This window comes from Protopterus annectens, chromosome 2.part2, assembly GCF_019279795.1.
Source record: "Protopterus annectens isolate FY-2018-M chromosome 2.part2, PAN1.0, whole genome shotgun sequence".
Classification (NCBI taxonomy): Eukaryota; Metazoa; Chordata; order Ceratodontiformes; family Protopteridae; genus Protopterus; species Protopterus annectens.
Window position 1 is genome coordinate 220556463 of NC_056730.1, and position 17801 is coordinate 220574263.

Below are 17801 nucleotides of genomic sequence, written 5' to 3' on the forward strand. Positions count from 1 at the left end.
TATATATATATATATATATATATATATATATATATATATGTATTTGTTCAACTTGAAGTTATTGATTCCATTTATCAGTAGTTGTGCATTGTTTGTTAGCTGCTGTATGAATGAGATATATTAATATTTTTATACAAACCCCACAGACAGAGAGAGAGTAATTTTGCCAGGACTGAACCCCTCACATGTGACCAAGAAACTGTTAATAACTTAGTGACTATGGGTCCAGGTTTTGTAAGAATTGATTTAAACAGGGGGTTGCATTAAGGATTGAATCTCATTATACCTCTGTGTTACAAAAAAGGACAGCATGTTTCACTTCAGTCACTTTCCAGTTGTGCAATGGAAATCAGTTTCTTGATGTTCAAGCTACCTGTACTGAAAGTGAAGCTTTTCATTCTCTAACACAGTCCATAAGCATGTTATAAAATAAAACGAAGGCTCAATATTCAATACAAAGCTAAGCAAGATAATTAGTTAAGATCAAAGTCATGAGTCCTGCACACCATAGCCTTTTTAAAAGTACCGGAAAGCCATTGTTTGGAAAGAATATTAAAGCAAAATGACATAAAACTCTTATTCTGCAATCTGCATTAAGATGAACAAAGTTTGCAATAAAAAATGTATAAAGTCTATAGAATGCAGACATAAGATCAACCAAGAAACTTCATAAAAAACTGTTGCTGGTATTTAAAAAGTCAAACGATCATTGTAACTTTTTGCACCATTAAGACCAAAATTAAAGATATTTTATATTGTAAGTGCATCACTAATGTAGTAAACAAATCATCTTATGTTAATTTAATTTAGACAGACTGTTGCAAGTGAGTGAGTATTGCTGATGCTGCATGTGACAATATAAATACTGGATTATGAGATGCATATTAACATATTTTCACGGAAATGTGCCAGATGTAAAGATCACAACATTATTATATAATGTGAGCGTGTATGTTTGTGTGTATGTGTACACATGCTTGTCTGTCACTATACACAAGCATGCACATATACATATCATGGTGATGCAGTATTCACCTACTACCATGAAAACATAATGACATATGATGAGACCTCAGTGTTTATTAGGAAAGCAGGATTTAATATAACTTACCACTCAGAAAGTTATAAATGATGGGGTTTGCTGCACTGTTGGCATACACGAGCCAGTGTGAAAATGTAAACCATGCATAAACAGTTTCTCTGTGTTCTGTGTTGTCAAATATCCCAAATACTCTAGAACAAAAATACAAATAAGTCAGCTATTAATCAAGCAAGTGGTATTTTGTTTCATGAAATGAATGCATGACATGCTGTTAATGGAGCCCAGCTAGGTATGTCTGCAAAATAAAAATAAAATAATACTTGTTTTATCAATATTTATTTCAAGTAATTGTTCAGCAAATGTCCAATTTTACTTTGGAGATATGAGGCAAATAGTTTAGCACAGAGTGCTATAACAGTGTTGACATGAAACTTACAGTAATTAACATATAAAATACATTTATGTCATACTGGCCATCAACTCTGATTCCTTATATTTCTTCCATGCCTGCTAATATATGAATTATAGGCATTAAATGCAAATTTACATTAGAAGTCAATATGCTATAGTACTGGACAGATGAAATACATAGGCATAATAATTCTGAGCTGTATACAAAGTAGTGTGGAGAATTTATCAAAGCAAGAAACTGAGAATATTTATTATCACATAGACAGAGAACTGAAGATATGAACAGAATGCACAGGACTGTAGAGGAGTGCAGATGTTATATAGCAATAAATATGAGTAGGTAGGAGAAAGGACGTATGCAAGAAGAACATCTTATACTTAGGTCAACTTAACCAATAAAATTATCATTATCCTATCTGCCTGCCCAGCAATTAGCTCCCTACTCTAATGCTATCTTCCAAAGTGTCCCCTTCAGTTAAATAATGGAAAAGCGCTTACCATCTACAAACTACAAAGGGTTGCTGTGATCAGTCTGTATTCCAACAGAGTAGCTAGAACTTGGAATAAAATTCCTACATCATTCAGGTCTATCACACACCTGCATCAAACTATTACTAAAGGCTTCCTCTCTGCCCTCTAGATTTGTCCCTGCTCCTTATCTGGGACATAGCTCTCTAATGCCCTTCATCACCTTTCTTATACCTCCCTATAAAGCACTAAATCACCTACTTATCCCCTTCTAATACCTCACTTTATTGTACTTCTTAAAACGACTAAACCTTCTTGTAATTAGCACAAAGAAATCACTATTCCAGCACAACTTCTCTGTTAGCACTTAGACTTACTTATCTTCTTTATTACCTCACTCTGCTTGTATTTTTAAATTGATCCTACCTATCATATACACCACTCTATCTATAAAGTGTCGGTACAAGACTTATAAATTTAATGATTGTGAATATCAATACAAATTTTTATCATACTATTATGCTATGTATTCACTGAAATTGCATTATAAAATTTATTGTAAATATTGATTGCATTAAATATGATACCTTGGAGTGTTAGTCCCCTGGCCACCACTGAAAAACTGTAGCTGTGCCAGGTTGGAAATTCATGGTAAACAAATGTCAATAAATAATTAATCAATAAATAAATAAATAAATAAAAACTTGATATAGCACAGATGTGAAGAAGAAGGATGAGGTGAGAAAGAAAACTTATTAATGTAAGAGTAGAAGAGAACCTCAGGTATTCAGAGAGATTCTTGCTGCCGTTTCTAACGTGGGATGGTCAATTAGCATGACATAGAGAAGCAGTGATTCAGAGCTAAGTTAATGTCATGTATAGAAGCACCTAATTTGCAGCTACTTACAATATCTTTGAATCAAACACTGTGCTAGCAGACCTCAGCATGCTAATGTTCTCCTAACCAGCCCATACACTGGTTTAGGATAAATGGCCTGACACATGGACGTGCACATCCCCCCACACAAACAAAGACATGCACCCACACATCCATTCATTCCCAAACAAGCCCCAATACACTTTCTCACACTCAAAGAAAGGTGCACTCACCCATGTGCAAGCTCCAGCACACGCATACACACACACACACACACACACACACACACACACACACACACACACACACACACACACACACACACACGCACACACACACCTGAAGTTGTAGTACAAGCTACAACCAGTCACATAGAGGAGAATGGGCAAAGGTAATCCCAACATCATTTACTTGTTCCTACTACGTAAAATAATAATGTTGCACGATGATTTCTGTTGAAGAGCACATATCTGGTTTGCATTAGCTACTCCCCCAGGCTGCCATATTTGCACGTCACTTTGACAGGAAGATTGCTGCCCTTGGTCAAGCCTCTGCCTGCGGAGAGCAGTGTTGGGAGAGTGGTCTCTGAATAGCTCAGTCTTATTATGATGGGGAATCCTATGTAGTTAAGGATTTCCCATATACTAAGCCTTTTTGAATTTCAAGGTAGGATATGTAGTGGACAGACTAACCGAGGAGTGATTGAGGGGAAGATAGAAAAAAAGTGTAAGGGATAGTCTTCTGCAGCTAAGACTGGCATGGAAAGGCCTGTCATGAAGTTTGGCTGTTGCTCCATTTGTTTGTGCATTAACATGTTGAAAATATGACACATGCTACAAATATCTTCTGCATGTATCTTGACTCTACTGCAGTATGCTTCCTGAGGTATCTAGACATTGGAATCTTCCCTTCAGTCATCCAAATAAGTGCTCCACTTATTTTGCATTTCCACATAGGCTGTGTTACAGGCTATTTCATGCATGCATGATCTGTGGATTGCATATGGGGATCATCAGCAGGGAGACTAGAATACATCCATAATCTGATTTACTTTGAATTCACAAAATTGCAAAATACTGAAGACCAGAAGATCGAGACCAGAATGACGAAATTTCAATATCCTGAATTGCAAAACATTGAGTCACAAAATATCGAAAAATATAAAGCAAACCTAAACTTCCCACCCTACACAAAAAAAACAGACACCAACAAATACAAAATAAACCACTACTGACTTCTCTACATTTAAGCTGGGGGAAACCTCCCTCCAACTCCATGTGGGGGCTGTGCCCCCACACACCCCTACATTTAAAATACCAACTCAGAGACTGGACTACATTGGGAAAAAGGGTAAACTATGCCACACATTTAATATTCATTACTCACCACTTCAATATGATCTACTGTGTTACTGTAAACAGTCAACAATTTAAACTTATCAGCACTAGCTAAACATAAACACACAACTCTACTTCTCCAAACACAGACCACTCAATGACTACCACTTCCTTTTTAATTTTACAGTCAAAACTTATGAAAACAATTCCACTGACACAAGGAACTTGAAATATAAACTCTGCTGTGTTCTTTTAACATATGTTACACAAATCTTAAAGTGACAGAACAGAATTTTACCACTTACTGATTCACCTTTACATTACAGTTCTGGGACTCGGTATATTAAAGTTTCAGACTTCTGAGCTTTCGGGTTAATCATCTCAGGCTACTGGTCTTCGTTTTTTTAAGCTTTCATGATTTCACAGAAAACCCATCCATAATCACCTCCAACACACAAAACAAACAGGATATTATATGTTATCTGCCTCATGCTTGAATTATAAATGCACATAGAGACTTTCTAGAATATGTGTGCACTTACTAACCCAACTAGATGGCCCTGTGGGAAGTACATGAATCATGTGAAATGTCTGGGTGGTATATGGGTAAGTTATCTATAAATCTCTGAACATTGCAAACTGGGCTTCCGGATATTGGCTAAGGCTCTTGCCACCCCCACAGTGCCTTTTTTAGGCAAGGCTCAAAAGACAAATCCACCTCCTTAGAAAACAAAAATGGAAAAAAACTAAGGGTAATGCTGCTCAACACCAGAAGTCTAAATCTCAAGATGCTGGCACTTGATGCACTCCTCAGCATGGAGAACATCGACGTCTGTGCAGTAACTGAAACCTGGTTCAAGGCTCCTGAGAGCACCCCAGCGCTACCAGGCTATACCTCGTATCATGCTTTTCGGCCCCAAAACCCGGGCCGAACCACAAAGGGAGGGGGAGTGTCCATATTCATCAAGGACACCCACACCTCCAGGTTAGAAGCAACACATGATGCATCATAGACCATACAGGTGCAACTAACCATAGGCAAAACTGCTATACAACTGGTAGCATGTTACAGACCACCCTCCCAATCTCAGGAACCCCACTCAGCCTTCCTGAAGACATTGGAGGAAATGAATGTATCACAAAATACCATCATACTGGGAGACTTCAACTACCCAAACATATATTGGGTACATTATTCTAGCCCTAATACCCTAGCCCAAAGGCTCCTGGAATTCATAAATTCAAATGCACTGGAACAACTAGTCACCTCTCCCACTAGGGGAGATAATATACTAGACCTGATCATCACAAACATGGGGACAAAATGCTCCACACCGGAGGTATACCCCTCACTAATGAGATCTGACCACAAACTAATCACCCTGGATATACATATCCCACCTCCACCCCCAGCACAAAAGACCACAGTGAAAAACTTCTCAAAAGCAGATTTCACTCTTCTTAAGACTGAGATGGTATCCTTTAAGCCCACTGAGCCAGTGGATACCACATCCCACAATGCCGAATCCTTCACAAATGCTTTCTATGGACATCTCCAAAAATGCATGGATCATGCAATCCCAAATAAATCCAAGTCCCTCTCCACCAAAGGCAAGTGTCCTGTCTGGTGGACCTCAGCCATTAACAAATTGTATAAAAAAAGAAAAAAAAAAGGAAGCTACTGCATGTCAGAACAAAATCCCATAAAGGGAAGACATCTCTGATCAACATTAGCAGAAAACTACGTTCTCTCATAAAAACATCCAAGGCCAAATTTGAGAGAAAAATCGCTAAGGACACTAAATATAACCACAAAGCCTTCTTCAGCTATGTTAGAAACCTGGGTGGAAACCCTCAGATATGCTCAGAGTTAGTTCACAACAACAAAAAATACACTGAACCCACAGATATTGCCAACATTCTGGCTGACAGGTTCAGTGCAAATTTCTCCCCTCACCCCCAAAAGAAGAAATACTTATCCCAGCTGAATGTAATCTCCCTGTCATCTCAGATGTCCAAGTGAGAACCGCCCTAAACAAAGCTAAAAACACAGCATCAATGGGACCTGACTGTATCCCAGGTTGCGTGATACGTGAACTCCAAGAGGAGCTAAACCCGCACATAAAAATGCTATTTAACCTTAGCCTTACTACAGGATATGTACCTGAACACTGGCGTACAGCAACAGTGGTCCCACTCCAGAAAGGGGGTACCTCTACTGACCCTGGGAACTACCGCCCCATAAGCTTAACCAGCCTGGTCTGCAAAGCTATGGAAAGAATCATTATGGAACTCATAAATAGAGACATAGGGGACCTACAGACACTTGACCCCACCCAGTTCAGCTTTGTAAAGGGCAGATCCTGCCTTTTGAACCTGGTTGACTTTTTCGAAACAGTCACTAGAGCCATTGATAAGGGCAAAGCAGTCCATACAGCCTACCTGGACTTGGCAAAGGCCTTCAACACAATACCCCACTCAGGCATCATAGATAAGCTCAACAGCTTAAATGTAAACCTTTATGTCACTAGATGGGTTGCAAACTGGCTAAAGGACAGAACCCATAAAGTTAAAATTGCTGGAGCAATGTCAGACTCAAAGCCAGTCACAAGTGGTGTCCCACAGGGATCTGTCCTGGGACCCCTCTTGTTCGGCATTTATTTCTCAGATGTTAAAGCAAACATGGGAGGGTTGTGGCTGACAAAGTTCGCAGATGACTACAAACTAGGCACCATAGTCGATACACCAGCGAACACATACATCCTACAAAAAGGCCTCACAGAAATGGACAACTGGTGCCAAAGTCACTGCCTTAAACTAAATGCCAAAATATGTATGGTCATCCCCTTTGGGAAAAACAAAGTACCCACAAATTATCACATAGACGGCAACCCACTGAGTATGGAAAAAGTAATCAGAGACCTAGGGACCCAAGTCGATAGCGACCTCTCATTTGACACCCACATTGCCAAAGTGGTTAGAAAAACATTCTACCTTGCACACCTCATCATGAAGGGATTCACATCCAGATCCAAGGATGTCATTGTACCCCTATACTCCTCCTTCATCAGACCCATGATTGAGTACAATGCCCCATTTGGTATGTACCTCACCCAGCATTTGCAACAGCTGGAGAGACCACAAAAGTACCTCACCAAGAGGATCAAGGGTCTCCAACATATGTCTTATTCTGCCAGACTAAAGAAACTTCAGCTCTATTCAGTAGCATACCACCTGCTCAGAGGTGATCTCTGCCTGAAGTACAAGGCCATGTCCAGTCAGGATCTGATGGACATGCTCCACCTCAAAAAATCCAAATCCATCAGGACCACGAGAGCTAAAGACTTAAACCTCGGCACAAGTATGAATAGGACATGCTGGAGGGATAGATTCATAACCCAGAGGGTTCCCATGCTTTGGAACAAGATCCCAGTTCGTATTAGGCAGAGCCCCTCACTGACTCTCTTCAAGAGAAATCTTGATGAGTGGATGGGAGATCGTAAGTTTACACCAGGGGTCACATCAACTTCACTGCTAGACAGGGGCACAGTAAACTAATTCTATTATATAAGGGGACCTTCATTGTGTCACTACTAGACAGAGGCACAGTATTCTAAATTTATTCTGTACATTTTTGTACCATTTCATGGGGTGGCAAAAGCCACATCACTATGGCTAGGCTTACAAATGCCCCAGGGCAGATAGCCTAGTACTAAACTATGAAACTATGAAACTATGAAAGCTGTTGATCAGCTGATGCACTGATAGGAATATCTGTGAAATCTGTGGCTCCCAGGATCTTAGGGAAATAGGCTATATCATCAAAGGCCTGTATGGTGATGGTTCTCTTCTCTGCTGTCCTGGGGATTCAGCTATGCCCTTTCTCTTGCTGTAGCAAAATGTTGAGGAACTGATTTAACATCCACAAAGCTGACACATTATAGCCATAATATATCCCCTGTAACGTGTTGGAAGGTCTTTGCAACTAAGATTTTTGTCCACTAAATACGGAAAGTCACAAAAGTAAAAAAACAAGACACAAGCAGAGCAAGGGACCACAATGTTATGCTGTGCACAAATAAAAGCCGTACAGGTGAAATCCACAACAGACTGCTATAGCACAAGTAAAAGTCGTTTATTCTTTATAGTTTTAAACCACAATCAGATAAGCTCTTTCGTCTCTGTTAATTCAGAAACTTGTTCAAATCTGTTCTTCAGCAGTCTGTTGTAGTTTTCACCTGTACAGCTTTTATTTGTGCACAGCATAACATCGTGGTCCCTTGCTCTGTTTGTGCCTTGTTTTTTACTAAGATTGTTATGTTTATTCATACCATTGTACATACAAGAACGGACATACAATGCTTTTCCCTTGATTTCATTTGTGGATGACACAGATTCACTAGGACTATTGCAGTATTCCATTCCATTCAGAAACAATTCACACTTTCACAGTCTGTTGGTCTGTGAGATGTTAGTATACAAGAAACTGTCTGTACCTGCTCCAGTTGTGTGGACAGCCTTGATGCACAACACTGTGTGCATGGGCCCAAAACTCATGCTGCATTACTACTGCTACTTCTGTTGTTATTCATAGCATCATTCCATTCCACATCATGAATCATGGAGTTCAAAAGGGCTACGCACCAACACACTGCCACTGTATTCATTTCTGCAAACCCTGGTATTTTGCCTTCCATCATTTGTGCAATCTGTGGGGCATATTTGCTAAGGTTTCCTCATCTTTATGTATTCATTTGGACATATTTATGGCCTTTTGCACACCCATGCAGTGTGTTTAAATTACTCACACTGCATGGCCTCTACCTATCCTAATTTGAACAGCACAATATGTTAATTATCTGTGAGTACCATATTGTGTAGTACTGTGCAAGTTAGTACACTGCTATTCAGGCTATCAATTTATAGACATGGATCACAGTCCTTAATGACAGCATACAGACTTTTTTGTTTGGCCCTCTTCCTCACCCAGACTGCCATCCCTGTGCCCCAAACCCATCTCTGGACATGCCAGCTACTCTATTCCTCCTCTGCACTACCACTGATACTTGTTTCTTTTTTTGCCAGGTCAGATTGGATCCTAAAGGCATCCTTTTGTCAATCATTTAGTCCAAGGGGGAGGGGTTTCATGACTTACCCATACCCATACCCTCTCCCTCTTGATGCCTGCGGTTGCATCCAAGGGGAATGCTTGCAATGGGGAACATTGCAGTGAATTGTCCTGCCTATGCAGTAGCAGATCAATCATGGACAAAGTACAGTTTTGTACCTATCATAAATGTAGATGTTCAAGTGCTCATACAGCTGCAGTCATAACAGATGGGTTATCCTGCCGTCAGGCGGGTCCTCGGTCGGCCGAATTCCAAAGTCTAGGTCCGGCGTCGGTTGTCATCGCTTCCTCCCTGACATCAGTGCGGCAGGGGTATAAAAGAGGCAGCCGACGCCATTTTCTTCAGTTTTTCTTGCCCCAGATGTCAGGTGCCCCCAGAAGGAAGGCAAACATAATGTTATGCAAAAGTGCAATGTTGATAAATCAAAAACAGTAGTTGCAAGCAAATACACCATAAAAGAATACCCTAAAAGGTTATATGAAAAGGGTTTGTCATAAGGGCTGTCCTAAGAGGGGTTGGAGGGAGGGAAACCTGGACTGCAGATGTATGAGCACTCGAACATCTACATTTATGGTAGGTACAAAACTGTACTATGTTCATCGTGCATACAGCTGCAGTCATAACAGATGGGTAGAATCCCAAAGCTAAGTAAGGGTGGTAGGTACTAAGTGGAACTAGGAGGGGCTAGGATGCCCTGCAGGACTGCTGTGGCAAAGCCCGCTCCAGATTTAGAGTATAGTGGGAGGTGATAGTGCTTGGAGAAAGTGTGCACTGAACTCCAGGTGGCTGCTTCCAAAATATCCTTGGTAGAGACCCCCCTGAGGAAGGCTGCAGAGATAGCTGTGGCTCTGGTGGAGTGGGATCTGATGTATGCAGGCACAGTTTTTCCATGAAATGAGCAACAAAAGCGTATGCAGTGGGCTATCCATTTTGAAATTGTCTGTTTGGAAATAGCCTTTCCTTGAGCACCTGCAGCATAGGACACAAAGAGTTGCTCAGATTTGTGAATGTCCAAGGAATGTAGTAGTCTTTCCCCTTTGTTTTGTGGATTAGGATAAAAGGTAGGTAAGTGGATAGTCTGATTCAAGGCTACACTGGATACTACCTTTGGCATAAAGGTAGGGTTGGTTCGTAAGGAAACTCTGTCCTGATGGAAAATGATGAATGGTTGCACAGCCATGAGGGCCTGTAGCTCCGAAACCCTGCAAGCTGAGGTGATAGCCAGAAGAAAGGCTGTTTTCCATGACAAGTACTGTAACTCTGATGAAGAAGCTGGCTCAAAGGGAGGAAGGGTCAGCTTTTCCAATATGAAGTTGAGGTCCCAAGCAGGGACTGGTAGTTTCCTTGGGGGTTTTATATTCTTTGCCCCTCTGAGGAACTGCCTTAAGAGAGGATGAGAGAATAAAGGAGGATCTGTGTTGTATTGTGCAGAAATGGCCGAAGCATGGATCTTGATGGAGGAGAAGGAAAGTCCATTGTGTAACATCTCAGCTAGGTACTGTAAAATTTGAGGTATATTTATTACCCAAGGATTCTGTCCCTTCTTTTGATTCCAGGCACAAAATCGTTTCCATTTGGCAGAGTAGGCCTTTCTAGTAGAAGGTCTTCTGGCCTCCAAGATGACATCCTGCACCTCCTTGGAGAGGAGAAACTGTTTTGAAATCAAGGAATTCTCCATGCAGCTAGATTTAGAGTTTTGAGATGGCTGTGAAGAGTTTTGCAGTTGTGCTGGGGCAACAGAAGAGGGACTAGAGGTAGGATCCATGGTGGGGAATGTGTCAGGCTCTTCAGGAGCGGATACCAGTGTTGCCTTGGCCAGTCTGGAGCAATGAGAATCATTTTCGGCCTCTCTGCTCTGGCTTTTAATAGAACTTTGGGCAGCAGAGGAAGAGGCTGGAAGGCATAGACTGTCAATATTGCCCAATTGAAGGAAAGTGCGTCCACTTTCCAGGCCTGTGGATGATAGGTCCTTGAACAAAAATTTTTCAACTGGCAATTTCTGTGGGTAGCAAAGAGATCTATGTCTGGCTGTCCCCATGCCTGAGTTATCTTTGTGAAAATTTGAGGATGCAACTTCCATTCGTGTGGATCTGTCATATTTCTGCTTAGGTTGTCTGCCAGTGTGTTTTCCTTCCCTGGCAGGAATTGTGCCTGTAGTTGAATTTTCAATTCCAGTGCTGTGTTCCATAGGGTCATGGCTTGCCTGCACAGGGGGTATGAATGAGTTCCCCCCTGTTTGTTTATGTACCACATCACTGTGGTGTTGTCTGTCCTTATCAATAGCTGGCCTGGATGCAGTAGGTCTTTGAAGGTCATAATAGCCTTTTGCATGGCTAGCATTTCCTTTTGGTTGATGTGAAGGAGCTTCTCTTTTCGTGCCCATTTTCCCTGAATGCACTGATCTGTCATGTGTGCTCCCCAGGCGTAGTCTGAGGCATCTGTTGTGATGATTTGAGTTGCTTGAGGTACACAGAAAGTAAGACCTGTGTTTTTTGGCAAGCTTGAGCCCACCACATAAATTCCTTTTGAAGGCATGGAATGAGTGGTATAATTGCTTCCAAGCTGTGGCTGTGTTGAGACCATAAGTTTTTAGGTACCACTGAAGTTTCCTCATATGCAGCTTTGCACATGGGATTAGTAGGATGCAAGATGCCATGAATCCCAGAGCCTGCAGGACTTTCCTTGCAGTTAGCTTGGTGTAAGTTGCCATTTTTCTGAAGTATTGAGACAGTTGCCCTTGCTTGTCTGGCGTGAGGTAGGCCATCTGGGTGGTTGTATCCAAGCTGGCACCCAGGAAAATTATTTGTTGAGAGGGTATTAGTTTTGATTTCTTTTTGTTGACTGTGTATCCCAGGAAGTTCAACAGTTTTATTACAAACACCAGGTGCTGCAGTAGTATGTCCTTGCTGTCCGCTTGGATCAGGCAGTCATCCAGATATGGGTAGATTTGTATCCTTTGTAGTCTGCAGAAGGCGATTACTGATGACAGGCATTTTGTAAACACTCTGGGTGCAGTAGATAAGCCAAAGGGCAATGCAGAGAATTGGTAATAGGTTGAACCTGCAAGAAATCTGAGGTATCTTCTGCAATCTTGTCTGATAGGGACATGCAGGTATGCCTCCTTGATGTCCAATGTTACCAGCCAAGACTCCTTGCCCAGCATGGGAAGAAGCTGCTGTAATGTGAGCATCTTGAATTTTGGCACCTGTAGATATGTGTTTAGGATGGATAGGTCTAAGATAGGTCTCCAATCTTTGTCTTTCCTTGGTACCAGGAAGAGTCTGGAATAAAACCCTTGACCTTGTTCTTCTGCAGGTACCTCTTGAATTGCTTTCATGTCCATGAGAGCTGAAATTTGTTTTTGTGCCTCTGCCCTTTGATTTTGTGGCAGATTTGGCATGCCTCTCATTTTTGGAAGGGTGTGAAAGTGGAACCTGTAGCCACTGTCTATAATGTCCAGAATCCATTTGTCTTTTGTAACAATATGCCAATTTTTTGAGAATAATGTCAGTTTTCCACCCAAAGGTGCTGCCATTAAAGCTTTGCTTGGCAGGTGTAGGGGGAAATCATTGTGTCTGTTTTCTAAAAGACTGTGATCTATCTTCTCCACCTCTTGGGGTTGGTGCTTGCCACTGTCTGGCTCTGAAAAATCCTTGAGGTTTCCCTCTACCCCTTGGACGCCTGTATCTGCCCCTTTGAGGTCTGTCCGTGGCTGGAAAGGACCAATTTTTTGAAGGCCAGTTTCTGCTGAAACGTGGAGGCTGTACCTGCAGGAAATCTTTCACTGTTTGCATTGATTTTGCTTTTTCCTCCATTTCATTAGCACCTCCTCTGCTTTAACACCAAACAATACATCTTTTTGAAGAGGTGCATCTAATAATTTAGCTTTGACATGATCTGGTAAGGTTTGCTCTTTGAGCCAAGCATGCCTACGTATAACAGACCCCGTAACAGCAGCTCTACATGAGGCCTCTAAAGCATCAAAACCACACTGCAAGGTATGTTTACCCACTTGCTCTGCACCATGCAACAAATCCTGCAACTCTTTTAAATCTGGTTGTTCTGGTTGTGTCATCTTGCTTTTCAGCTGAGATATCAAAAACAGTTGATACTTTAACATATGGAACTGACAGTTTAATGCCCTCATGGTTAAAGTGGCCGAGGTTCATAGGTTAGTACTAGGCTAACTGCCCTTGTGAGCCTAGCCAATTATCCCTTGTGAGACTCAAACTCTGCACCTTGTGTTTGTAAGGCAAACACCTTAACCATTAGGCCACCCTCTCAACCTTGGTACACCTTTTCCCCCCACCTTTCTAAAGATCTGGAATCTCTCTCTGAAGGTAATGGGTTTTTAGCAGTAGAGGCCTTAATTCCCTTGGGACCCTGTGAAATAGTTTCTGGGTCAGCAGTATGGCTTTTATATAGGAACTGGTGAGAATCAGGAACCCGGTAATACCTGTCTGGTTTAACAGGAGCTGGAGGCAAAGAATCAGGATTAAGGCTGGCTTCTGTGTACACATCATCCAATATATCTAAAACAGGAGGGATAGCCAGAGGCCTATGCTGGGGGAGCAGAAGAAATTCCCTGAGCCTTTTCTTGGAATCTGAGTAATCTTGGCCTTCCCAGTGAAAGTGTTCCCTCAATGTATGCAGGGTTTCCCCAAAAGAGAAGTCCTCGGGGGGGGGGGGGGGGGCAAGGGAATAGACTCCTCTGCATCAGAGTCTTCGAATGGAGAATAGGCACAATAATCCTGGTCCTCAGATAGTTCTGAGGTAATAGAAGCTTGATCTGAGGAAGGGTAGTCTTCCTCTAATCTGGGCCTTTTGTCAGAGGGGGGTTGAGAACCCCTGATAAGAGTAATCAAATCCTCAGCCATTTTAAGTATCTGTTTTTTAGGCATAGTGCCTTGAGAGGGTGTCTGAGGAACCTGTTTTTTGGTTTTCATGGCTGTTTTAGATTTAGTGAAGGCTATAATAGAGAAGGAGGAAGGCCTGAAGACCCCTTGAGAAATGGCAGGCCTGTCTAAATTCTGAGTTTCCCCGCCAGGAGTGGCGTCGGTATCTGTAGTAGGAATGGGGGCCGAGGAGCCTGCGACCTCAGGTACTGAAGACACCGGTAATGCATTGTCATCGGTACTCAGGGGCTGCGTAGGCACCTCGCTGAGTACCGGAGAACTGGTAGTCAGCCTTAGCGTGGTATCAGTAGGTGGTGCGGACCTCGTATGTCGGTCCTTATCTTTGCGTTTTTTGCTCAAAACTGGAGTCGGAGTATCCGACGACATAATATAATTAAATTTTTTGCCAAAAAAGTGAAGGGCGAACTCCGCCCGATGCTTAATAGTGTGCTTGTTGAATCTAGCACAAAAATGGCAGGCCGAGACATCGTGGTCTGGGCCTAAGCAAGGTCTACAGTAAGAGTGGAAATCCTTATGCGGTATTTGCTTCCCACATGAAATGCAATTATTAACTTTGTCTGACATCGGTCTGAGGCAAGAAAAGTTTCCCCAATGGGGTACTTAGCTTTCAAAAAGACTTCGGCTGAAATACTTTCGTAAATCTCAGGAGCTGGCCGACCGGCACTTGCGAACTGCTTCTGCTTCGGGCACCACGCGGCAAGAAAGACTGGAGAAAATGGCGTTGGCTGCCTCTTTTATACCCCTGCCACACTGACGTCAAGGAGGAAGCGACGACAACCGACGTCGGACCTAGACTTTGGAATTCGGCCGACCGAGGACCCACCTGATGGCAGGATAACCCATCTGTTATGACTGCAGCTTTATGCACGATGAACATCCATGGCCTTCTGTTTAGACCATGGCTCAAACCATTCTACATTCTCAGCTTCCATGCCATGAAGGATCATCCCAAGTGATGCCTATGTCATCTCCCTACCAGTCTATCAGTTATTCAAGCTGCTAACTGAACCCAGGATGCCTTATCCATAATCATGACTTTATCCCTGTACATCACTGGTGTGACTACAATGGCAGCATAAAAGTCATCGTACTGTTTAAGAACTATGTACAAGTGTATGCAGTCCCATGACCATTTTATTTACATAGAAAATAAATTAAGCAATATCAGTTATACAATAAAGGGTCATTACTATTCAAAAACAAACACACTGATTGGACAGTCCAACTAGCATGTCCACTGTAATTGAGCATATACCAAAAGAAAAAAGTCTGGCCATTGAAGTACCATTGAGTGGCCAAAACTTTCTATTGGCATATGTTGGCTAACAGCCAGGAATGTAGCAAAAGATGAGAAAAATCAGGTATATTCAGCAAAATTAAAGAAACAGAGACATACCCTATTTTCCCAGTATTTTTACGCTGTCCCTCATAACATTTTTGACTTTCTTTAAATACTGGGAAAAAAAGCAGCAATGGAGATACTTTTTTTCTGCATTGCATCTCTTGCACCACACTGATGTACTATGCATGGATGGCAATGTAAGTCCCATACACATGAACAGCACATCAGTAAACAAGGAGGAATGCAAAAGAAGACTGAAGTGCTGTTATACAAAGACATTATTTAATAAATGTAAGCAATTTCTTTATTAAATTATGTCATTGTATGATAGCAATAATCCACTCTTATTTGTGGGTATATCAGGATTTACCTGTGGCTGGCTTTGTTTAATTACAGGCTTCACTCTCATTATCAAATAAATTGCACAACATTGAATGATTTCCTCTATACATGCATCACACCTGGCTGAAATAATTCTTGTTTCTCTTTTCTTTCTTTTCTCCCCATATTTCCTTACTTCCTTTTTTCTCACTGTAGAGTTCCCCAACTTACTTTTCCCTTGTCTGTGCTCTCATCCACTTCACTTTACTCTTTAGTGGATCCTATTCCTCCTTAAATATTTTATTTGCATGAAGCTTTTATTTTATACTATGTCTTAGACTTTCAAGAGGATTTTTCTTTTCACTGTGCATTTTGTTTTCCCTTTATAATCCTTGATCCTTTACCTCTATTTAATCAATTTACTATGGTTCCAGTTTCGTCTTTACTATATACTTCAACTGGAAATGCATCATTTTTATTGTACTTCTGTTTCCTATTACTCTGTATTAATTTACTTCAATTAAATTTCTTGTTGTGGGAGTCTTCTCAATGGGCTACAACTGAAAATGAGTTTTATGCCAAGAAGGTCTTTTCCAGTAAACAAATGGCGAATAAATAAAATAAAATAAATAGTACCGAGTCAGAGGTTGCCTTATAGACCAGGCAGAGATCAGATCTTAATGGTCTATTAGAGGTAATGTTTTGAGGTGGTCCATGTATTCTCTTTATGAGGAACTTCTGTGGGTGCACTAGTTGTTGCATATGTATAATGGGTCAGATGAAGGCTGAGTAAAGTGGTACAATGACATCTCTGGACCGAGATGCTGTCCTTTTGTTTATGATCTGAGCAGTATAGAAAGGCTTCTTAACAACAGCAAAAATATGCTGGTGAAATGTTAGGTCACAGTCCACATATGTTCCCAAATCTCTAACTATTGAATCAGCTCTTAGGGTCAACTTAGGGTCAATGTGGTAATTTCTATGGGCAGTCAGTTTCTAAAGGACACAATAATACATTTGCATTTAGCTTTTGTCTGGGACTCTAGACTACTTACTTATCTGAGACAACCCAAACAGGAGTGGTCCTGGCATTGAACCCTGTGGTACTCCACTAGTTTTTTTTTTTTTTTTTGTGGTGGTATCTTCCCCTCCCTTGACTTCCTGTGTCCTATCTATGAATTAGTTTGCAAATCAGCTGGTGACATGGGGGTTTATTTCTAATTTATTAAGCTTTTCTAAATGTTTTTGTGAGTTGCATAGATAAGCATACCTCTCGGTTGTCCAGATTTTCAAAGCAAGTCGAGATTTTTGCCTCATATATTTGGCTTGTTTCTCATAAAATTGTGGTTTCCTGGAAAATCACTGGCAAATCATTGAGGACTGAAGTCAGAAAACAGTAGAATCAATTTGAATTTCAGACATCATATTTTCCAGAAAATTCATGCAAATGAAAAATGTGTGATTCTATCAACTTTCTAAGTTTGTAAGAACAATATCTAAAAAGTGTCCCTATTTTCGCCCCCCCCCCCCATTATTTGTGGCTTTGTCCAGGTTTTTTGCTCTAAGAGGCTGAGAGGCATGTAGGTAAGTAGTAGGCTAGCTTGTCCTTGCAGACCATTTTAAGCCTAACCAGTTTCCCTTTCATAAGTGAGAATCAAATCCTATACCTAATGACTGTGAGGTAAACATCTTAACCATTATACCAACTCCCACAAACCTTGCTGTGTATTGCATTAAAAGCCTAGGCTAGGTCTAGGTAGGTGGTGTGCACTGTCTTCTCTTCTTCTATTGCTCTGGTGTCTCTTTTGAAAACATTCTCCAGGCTAAGTAAGCATGATTTGCCTTTGATGAACCAAACTGAGATGAGTCCATTTTTTGGAGGTTTCCTGTGTCCTTATTGATTACATACATAAGCTTTTCTATGGCTTTATATATGAGATTAGTCAGACTTACACGTC

The 17801-nt window shown here is 41.3% G+C and overlaps 1 protein-coding gene across 1 annotated transcript in view; it reads right to left on the reverse strand.

Annotated features, from left to right (window-relative positions):
* HCRTR2 (hypocretin receptor 2) overlaps window positions 1-17801 on the reverse strand; it is a 1190712-nt gene that overhangs the window by 17742 nt on the left and 1155169 nt on the right. Inside the window, exon 5 of the mRNA XM_044063867.1 lies at window positions 1112-1233. Within this exon, the coding sequence (XP_043919802.1) occupies window positions 1112-1233 (122 nt within the window). The remainder of the gene's footprint in view (window positions 1-1111; window positions 1234-17801) is intronic.